The 9,447-nt window shown below is 36.1% G+C and overlaps 1 protein-coding gene across 1 annotated transcript; it reads left to right on the top strand.

The window, feature by feature from the left end:
- The first annotated feature begins 2,430 nt into the window (after nucleotides 1-2,430).
- On the top strand, nucleotides 2,431-9,169 carry LOC132148517 (uncharacterized). The gene is made up of 4 exons (XM_059557209.1): nucleotides 2,431-2,534; nucleotides 2,628-2,669; nucleotides 8,327-8,596; nucleotides 8,673-9,169. The coding sequence occupies exons 1-4, from the start codon at nucleotides 2,516-2,518 to the stop codon at nucleotides 9,116-9,118; spliced, it is 777 nt and encodes a 258-aa protein (XP_059413192.1). The 5' UTR covers nucleotides 2,431-2,515; the 3' UTR covers nucleotides 9,119-9,169.
- The last annotated feature ends 278 nt before the right edge of the window (nucleotides 9,170-9,447 follow it).

Genomic DNA, 9,447 nt, shown 5'->3' on the forward strand with positions numbered 1-9,447 from the left:
CTTTGTTTTCTGCCTGTGAATAACTTCTTAAAGCAAAATGCCAAAGAACATAAGTTTATTTTATTATATATATATATTATCTTATGACAGGTCTATTAAAACAGTAATTACATATTTAATCTACTCTGAGCTAGATTTAATTATCACTGTAATGTTACAGTTTACATGAAGTTCATTTAGTTTGTTTTGGAAACTCTTTTGTTTAAAGGAAAGGGAGGGATAATGGTGAACCAGTGAATCTGATTTCTTTTATTTGATTTCTTTTTTTATATGACATGAAATAATCTTGTGCATTTTGAGCATCATGCGTTCTTTAGTCAGCCAATCAGCATTCAGGCTCATCTTCTGAGAGACCACGCCCCCTTGTGGACACACGCAGCTATGACATCATGCAGTCAGACGAGTACATGATGAAATTTAGAAACCATGTGGATTTTGTTGTTGTTTCTGGATGTTATGTAAAATATATATATATAAATAAAATAGGTGAATCTCATCAAACATTTTATGAGTGACATTTCATGCCAGAATTAGAGAATGGAAAAGTATCATTTGCATAAAGAAAAATAAAGCCTATTAGAACAATGATCTTTTTTTTTTTTTTTTTTTTTTGCATTCTAAAAAAGTAATATTTTACTTTAATAGGCTAGATATTGTGCTAAATGTTGTTATTGGTAATGCAACAAATGCTACCATGTGAGATTTTTTTTTTCCTGCATTATTTTAAAGAGAATATAAATTCGATTATTTATTTATTTATTTTTTTTGTCAAATGTGACTCTGATAGGGTTTCGTGAGATTCACCCTAATGGCTTTTGTAATACCAATAAAGAGCCAAATTTGATGAATGTCTGTTGTGGCATTATTTCCTACGATGATACACACTACATAAAGTAAAGAAACTGTGAACAGAAATATAATTTGAAAAGGAATTTCATTCAATTAAAGGCATAGTACACCCAAAAGCTAACATTATTTTCATAATTCACTCATCCTCATATTCCAAACCCGAATGAGTGTCTTTCATCTTTTGACAACAAAAGAAGATATTTTGAAGAATATTGGCCACTACACTGTTGCTGGTAGCCATTGATTTACATAGTATTTTTTATTTCATACTATGGAAGTCAATGGCTACCAGCAACTGTTCGGGTTACCGGTATTTTTCAAAATATATAATTTTGTATAAAAGAAAAAGAGTTCTATTTTCTGGGTTATCTATCTGATAAAGTGGATGATGAAAAAAATGATTTTTTTTGGGGTGAACTGTCCCTTTAAGACCTTTCTGAACTGAACTGAGGCCTTGGTAAATGATCAGGACTCCAGACAGCTGAGTGTGTGTGATTTTCTTGTACCTTTCTTTCTTTCTTCCTTCCTATATACTGTTGTGTTTGTGTTTCACTTTAAAGAGAGGTTCACCTTCAACCCTAAAATGTTAAATGTTAGCGTCTCCACATGATCCCTGCAGAACTCGTGCAGTATGATGCAGTGTTCTCATGATCATATCAGCTGAACTTTTCACCTGTTTTCTCGTTTTTACCATGTGATGGGAAACGTAAACAAGCCTGCATTAGTATTTTTGAGTTTCTCTGGGTCTTGATGTTAATAAATGCTTCATAAACTAATCCCAGATTGCATATTCAGCATGTTTTGCTGTTGCATTCTCTCTATAGATTGGTATAACTCTTCTTGTTTGTTTCTGTTAACTTGAAGAACAAATATATTCAAGAAGAATTTATATTTCCTGTAACATTTCTCTCAGTTTTTGAAACCGTTATGGTTTGTTGTAGTCTTAAACACTCGATACCACAAACATAACCAAACTTTTTGATCACAAATGAACCCCGGATAGTCTCACTTTTCATCAAACAAGGTCCGTGTTCAAGGTTAGATGTGAAATAGTTGGGACATCTCGGGAGGCGATCAATGCCAGCTTTTTGTTGTGATATTGCTCAAAAACGACGTGTTAAACTGTGAAAGGGGGGGGGGTGCAACCAATGTGTGTTTTGTTTTTATCTGTTTGGTAAAAAGAAGAGAAATCCGCATGTGGTCAAATAAATGTTTCACATTCAAACGAGGCAGTCAGAACCAAAAACATTGAACTTTAAAAGTTATAGCGGTTCCGGAATGTTATGCACAAAAAATAATAATATTCTAACAAAGAAATGGAAAGTGTGTTTTTGGGGACACATGTTGTTTCACACACGTGCACAGTTTAAAGATGGCGAACAAGCGTGTTTGAGTCTTGAGATGCATGGCATATTAAAATGTCAACAGCACTTTCCCTACAGAATATAAATAGAAAAAAATGAGGTTGATTCATTTCAAAAAGCCTAATGATGAACTGGATTTAAAAGAGGTCTTGGTGTGTTTTTTGGGAACACGCCCCTCTTCTCGCGAGACTATGACGCGCCCAAACAGCTGTCGGGAGATTTAAACATGTGTAGCGGGCACGCGCCTCATTGTTCCCATCAGCTAAACACCGGTAATATTACCTGTGATTCACCACGAGGACATGGCTCACAATCTCAACGGTATGTGGCTCTTTTATTTGTTCATGCATATGTTAGACAAGATTACAAGAACAGTGCTCTGTTCGTGCTAAACGAGGGCTTTTCTGTTTGCAGTCGACGAGGCTCGAAACGGTGAAGAGGACACAACAACGCCTGGTACGTTATGCACACACTTTTATCATCGCTTTTATGAAAAGTAGGCACAGCTTTCTTACTGCACTGTTTTTTTGTACTTTTTTCACGTGTTCTCAAGTTGAAAAATGTATTTACACACACACACACACACACACACACACATATATATATATATATATATATATATATATATATATATATATATATATATATATATATATATATATATATATATATATATATATATATATATGATAAAAAATATTTCAGAAAGTACACAAGACTGTAGACCTGTTTATTGTGTTTATATACATGCACACGGTTGAACAGATTATTGTGCTGAGACTAGCAAGAGACATTTGTGACCCTGGACCACAAAACCACAAGGGTCAATTTTTCGAAATAGAAATTTATACATCATCTAAAATCTTAATAAATAAGCTTTCCATTGATGGAGAGGATAGTACAATATTTGGCCGAGATACAACTATCTGGAATCTGAGGGGGCAAAAGAAAATCCTAAATATTGAGAAACTCGCCTTTAAAGTTGCCCAAATGAAGCAGCAGCGCATATTACTTACTATTATGATATAATTATCTTAGCAAATGTAGAAAATATGTTAATGGAACATGATATTTACTTAATATCCTGATGATTTTTGACATAAAAGAAAGATCTGTCATTTTGACCCATATATAACGTATTGTTGGCTGTTGCTCGTGCGGTCCAGGGTCACATTTACTGAGTATATCGCGATCATCTATCTTTATAGAGTATGTTTGTGTGTTAATGAATGTTGTTAGACTTTCCATCTTGTGCAGGGGCAGCCCAGACGGAAACCACAACAGTTTTTAATTGAATTAAATGCCAGAGAAACATCATGTAACCAAAATACCAATATTAAAAATAACTTTATGCATATTGCAGGACATTTAGTTATACACAGGTCTAAAATACATAGACTTTTATTTTGAAATGTCTATGCTCTACTCTTTCTGGATGGTCAGTTAAAAGGGATAATATATGCATTTTAACAACTCCCTACAACATTTTCAGTGATTGTGAACTGCTCTGAAACGGCGAGCCTGTAGAAGGCGCAGCAGCGCTGTGCTTTAACTTGTACAGCAGCACTTTTTTTTTTATGAAATCCAGTGCCCTTTGAAGTTTAATAATAACATTTGAGTTAAAGGGACCCAAAGCGATGTCTGAGCAAGCAGCCCCCCTTTCATCTGATCTACCAAATGTTCTCGTTACGTATTACAGTGATCTTGTGAAACGGTGGTCATGTGGAAAGCATATACGTCCACTGAAATGAAATCTTGAGATCTGGGTTAGAGCAGAAGTCTGCAGGGAAGTGGATCTTGTGGGCCAGATTTGAGGACCCCTGCTCTAAAACATGGACTGTTTTACTACACACAGGACGCAGGAGATTTCACGCTGTGCTAGGAAATGAGATGGAGGTGTCTGGTGGGGAATGTGTGAAGGGACCATTCCTGGTGATTTGACGCCCCATTCATGGTGGGATTTGGTCGCCTGGAGGGGAGCATTTAAAACAAAGATCTGTGAAAAAAGTCAAATGATAAGCCATTGTTTCTCCTATTAAAGGGTTTTGTTTTGTTTATTAAAACCGACTCGGTTTGTTATTTTACCAGGGTTTGTAGGAGAACATGTTTGTAGGGAAAAGGTTTATTCATAAGGATATTGTAATGACTGGCTAAGGTTAAAACTTAAAGTTACAGAAAACTGGAGGTTTAGGTTGCATTTTAAATAATGATGATGATTCAGGTGAGAACCGTTCATCAGATAGTACTGCGTGAGCCTCATTTACACTTGCATGAATACAATACTGTGGCAATGAAAGGCTGGCAAAAGATTTGTCTTCTCTTAAAGGCTAAGTTTACACAACAATGTAGTCAAAAATGTAAGTTTTTCCTTTGCGTTTCAAAAAAAAAAAAGTTTAACATGTACACAACAATGTTTTCAAGACGATTCACATTTACACATCTGTGAAAAAGGCCAAAAATGCTGTATTACGTACGCCAGGCCAGTAGATGGCGCTGTCACTTGACAATAAACCGTACCGGAATGGAATTGATGACTATATGATGTTTATGAGAGGTCTCTGCTGGTTTTGTGTTTCAACTGTTAAGGAGAAAGAAGTATATAGAATACCCAACAAAGTACGGGATCAGTTTATAGATAAAATAAACAGGTTTAACTGGAGTGATTTGCTAGCTGGGAAAGATGTACATGATGGTAGTACAGTGTTTACAAGTAGACTAGAGTATTTTATTAAGGAGTTTACCCAAAAATTTAGAAACCGAAATTATAAGAATAGTCTCCCATGGATTAATGCTGACATTCTTAATATGATGAAAGAACGCGATCTTGCAAAAAAAAAAAAAAAAGGCTAACAATTCAAAATTAATTACTGATAAACACCGTTTTGCAATGTTGAGGAATAAAGTTACATCTCAGTTAAGAAAGTCAAGGGCTGACTTTTTTCTAACCATAATAAAAAATGCAGGGGGCAATTCAAAATTGATTTGGGATCAGTTAAACAAATTGCTGGGGTAGGAACATAAAGACAGAAAACCTGTTGATCTTGTGTTGGATGGGAAAAGTATTTCTGATCCAACTGTGGTTGCTACAGCTTTTAACAACTATTTTGTAGACTCTGTTGCATCTATTGCACAGGGTTTCTCACACGTAGATATTAGTAAGTGCCCTATCTTGTCGTCAGAGCACAGCCTTGTGTTTTCCAGCGCTTCTGAAAGAAACATAGAATCCTTAATCGGTTCACTTAATACTTCTAAAGCAAAAGATGTCTTTGGTATGGATAATACAATGTTGAAAGAAGTAGGTTCGTCCTTGCTAATCCCCATCACAAAATTATTAATCAATCGATTTCTCTGGGGGAATTCCCAAATGCTTGGAAATTATCTATTGTTTCCCCTTTATTTAAATCAGGAGACAGACAAATTATTTCCAATTATAGACCAATTAGCATTTTGCCAGTAATATCCAAGGTTTTAGAAAAATGGGTGTCTCAACAGATTAGGAATCACTTGAATAACTCCGTCTTCTCCCTTCAATCCATTACAATTTGGATTTAGGACAAATCACTCCACTGAGACAGCAAAGTGTTTTTTTATCAAAAATATTAAATCACTTGATAGGAACAAGGTTGTTGGAGCTATTTTTTTAGATCTTAGGAAAGCCTTTGACACTGTTAATCACAATATTTTACTGTCTAAACTATCTCATTTTAATTTTTCAGATAATGCTCTAAAGTGGGTAGCATCTTATCTTTTTAAACGATCACAAACTGTACGTATTGGCAGTTATCTTTCTGAACCTCTTCAGTTGTCCACTGGAGTGCCTCAAGGGTCTATATTGGGCCCCCTTTTGTTTTGCATGTATATTAATGACTTTCCAAGTGCGTGCCCAGAAGTGAGAGTTCAAATGTATGCAGATGACACCGTTTTATATATACATGGAACATCAAAAGCAGCAGTGGCAGCCAAACTTACGAAGGCTATGGTTAAAATTAGTGAATGGTTAAATCACTGTAGCCTGCAGTTAAATCTTTCCAAAACAGTTGGTATGCTTTTTAGTAAAACCACCAACTCTGCAGTTGATCCGAATATTTTTATTACTGGTGAAAAAATTCATTGACTCCAAACTTAAGTTTAATTCTCAGATTTCAAATACTGTTAAGAGAATAAAATTTAATTTATCTAATTTTCGATATATCAGGAATTCAATGTCTACCCAAGCTGCCAAAATGTTTATGCACTCTATGATATTTTCGCATATGAATTATTGTCTGACTACTTGGTCTCAGGCCAACCACTCCGCCTTGCTCCCAATACAGACTTTATATAAACAAACGTTAACATTTTTTGATAAGAAACCACGTCACTTTCATCATTGTAAGATTTTATTAAAAAATAATCTGTTGAGTTGGGAAAACTTGGTTAAGTTTTCAAATGGCTGTTTAGCTTATAAAATTCTCAATGGCCTGGCCCCACCTCCTCTTAGTGAGTTTCTGAGTTCAAGATCAGAAAACGTCTCACTAGAGGAACATTTAGAAGGGACTGTGTTAGTAATTTCAGGAAAACTGCTTTTAGTCAGTCTGCCTTCCCGATTAAAGCCTCGAAAGAATGGAATGACATCCCAACGTCACTTAGAGAAATAAATAGTTATAATGAATTTCGTTCTTCTCTTAAAACTTGGCTTTTTAGCATGCAAATGTCAACATTTTTTTTTTTTTTTGCCTTTGGAAATTGTAGGGTTTGTTGTATTATGTTATATTTTGTTATGTTTTGATTAAATTGTTGTATTTGCATTGTATTTTTAGGTTGCCTGTTGTACATCTGGCCTAGGACTGCAGATGAAAACTAGCCTCTTGGCCAACTCTGGCATATTTTGACTTGTCATGTTAATATGCATTGTCCTTTAATAAACTAAACTTATATGTAAGCTGTTATATTGGTGAAGAAAATTCACTCTTTGCTGAAGAAGCGCTACCACAACACTACCATTCACTCCGCCATTGTTGTATATGTTTGTTTGCACTTGCTTTTAAAATCACAAACCGCGCATGTCTACATAGCTAACACATACTACGCACGCGTATGACAGTTTTCAAAGATTCCTGTATTGGACGTTTACATGGAAATGATAACGGTGGAGTTTTCAAGAACTTGCACTTTGAAACACATTTTCGAAAATATGCGTTTTCAGTCCCCAAAACGCAGTTGTCCTGTAAACGAACAAGCAAGAGGCATTTAAAAGTTTCTTGTTTTTGTCTGAGAACATTGTCATGTGAATGCCCCCTGAGATGGGTTACAAGACGCGACTATAGTAGCCTTAAATTCAGAACGTACTGATCACTGTTGAAAATGGGGAAAAAAAACTAAACGTTTTTTTAAATCGTTACAACAATGTCTAATTAAGAACAATTTTAATTCAGACTTTTGGTGAGACGCCCTATCTATGTGTGCTCCAGCACATTCATCAGTTCTTGCAGCGCATACCTTGAAGCACAGACATTTTTGGCAGATTTAAAGGATATGTTTGCCAACTTAAAAACAGCATTTTATTGTTAGTGTTGGCAGTGTGTGCATGAATAATGTGTGCTCTTTCTCCAGGTTTCCTCCACCCAGGTTATCAGCAAAATGATCTGCTAACTGACGTAAAACATCATTTTGCATCATGTCTCTGACTTTAACAGCTCCAGGGCTTTCGTTGAAACTACAGAGCGTTTTTGTATTCCTGGTTTCAGTCAGTCCGATAAACGTTTTTGGCAAACCAGAGCACATTTTCTCAGTTTTCTCTTGTCGTATATCAGATTTCAGATCCTTTTCTTTATTTATTATTTTCTTGCATTTTTACTGCATACGCAGCCAAGATTCGTTATAAGCCTGCGGCAAATTAGCTCAAAAGACAAATATTAATAATGAATTATAACTTGTTATAAAACAACAATTCTTCAGGTGCAAACTGACCCAGAATGTGAAAATCTTATACAGATTTTGAATGCATTATAGGGGTTAAGCTGTTTTTAGTAGGCTAAACAATTGTTTTTTTTTTCTGTTTTCAGTTGACGATGCTCATCGTCTTTCAAATGGTGAAGAGAATACAACTCAAAGTCAAATTGTTACGCCATCAGGTGTCCCGTCTTCGTGTGCACCTGGTAAATCAGCAGCTCTGGATAACCTCAAACCGGTGGCATCAGTAGCTTTGAGTGGCAGTAACAATGAGTCTGAACCGGTGACGCCAGGACATTCACTCCAGGCTACAACAACCCAGAGTCTTGAGTCCAATGGATGCAACACACCCACCTTGAGATGTGGGAAAAAGCGGGAGAGGGGATCAGACAACCCCTCTGAAGTTCCCGTGAAACGCCGTTTGAGATTATCAGAGGATAACGGGAAAGAATGTATGTGATAATCATCTGTAACGATTGTGGGTTTAAATTGTTGCATGCTAATGCTTACAAATCTTCTGTTTCACAGGTTCGCTAGATTACGACGAGAGATCTGCGGAGCTATGGATCGATGGTGAAGTGGCTGCTTGTGAGGCTTATGAGTTATCAAAGTCCAGCAGCAACACCCAACACCGACAAGTCGCTCGACCATCCGACAATAACAGTTCTGTCAATCGGCCGCCCACTCCGAAGGACTTTGAGCATGTTGTTCGAGCCGAAGTGGCAGCCTGTTTTCAACCCATCACAGACTTGATTAGTTTGAGTATGGAGTGGAGCAGGACTGATTTCACTCAGGTGATAAACAGACTTCGTGCACTGCAAAGGGATAGCACAATGCTGGCACATGAAATCCGGAATATGAGAGCCAATCAAAGACAGGCGTCAGACGCAATCTCTCTAATGAATGAAAGAATGAGCGTCATTCAAAGGTGTGTGTTAGAGACGCACCAAATTATGACCGCTACTAGAAAATGATGGGTATGTTTATTATAGCATACGGATACTGTTCAAGCCGATTTCTTTTTTTTTTTTTTTTTAATGATTGATGTGCATGCTTGTTTATTATATTCATTTTGTGTGTTATAGTAGTAGTTTCTTTTAACAAGTCATTTCAAAATGGTGATTTCAATGACATCCAACAAGATAATGAGTGGGATTTTCCAAGTAATGCAGAACTGTTGAAACAACTTAAATCTAGAAAAAAAATACTGTATTTTACTTAATATTCATCTCTGCAGTGTATTGTGTTGTTTTATTGTATGCACCGATCAGCATTGATATTTTGCGAACGGATGAAGAGAATA

This window comes from Carassius carassius, chromosome 9, assembly GCF_963082965.1.
Source record: "Carassius carassius chromosome 9, fCarCar2.1, whole genome shotgun sequence".
Lineage (NCBI taxonomy): Eukaryota > Metazoa > Chordata > Actinopteri > Cypriniformes > Cyprinidae > Carassius > Carassius carassius.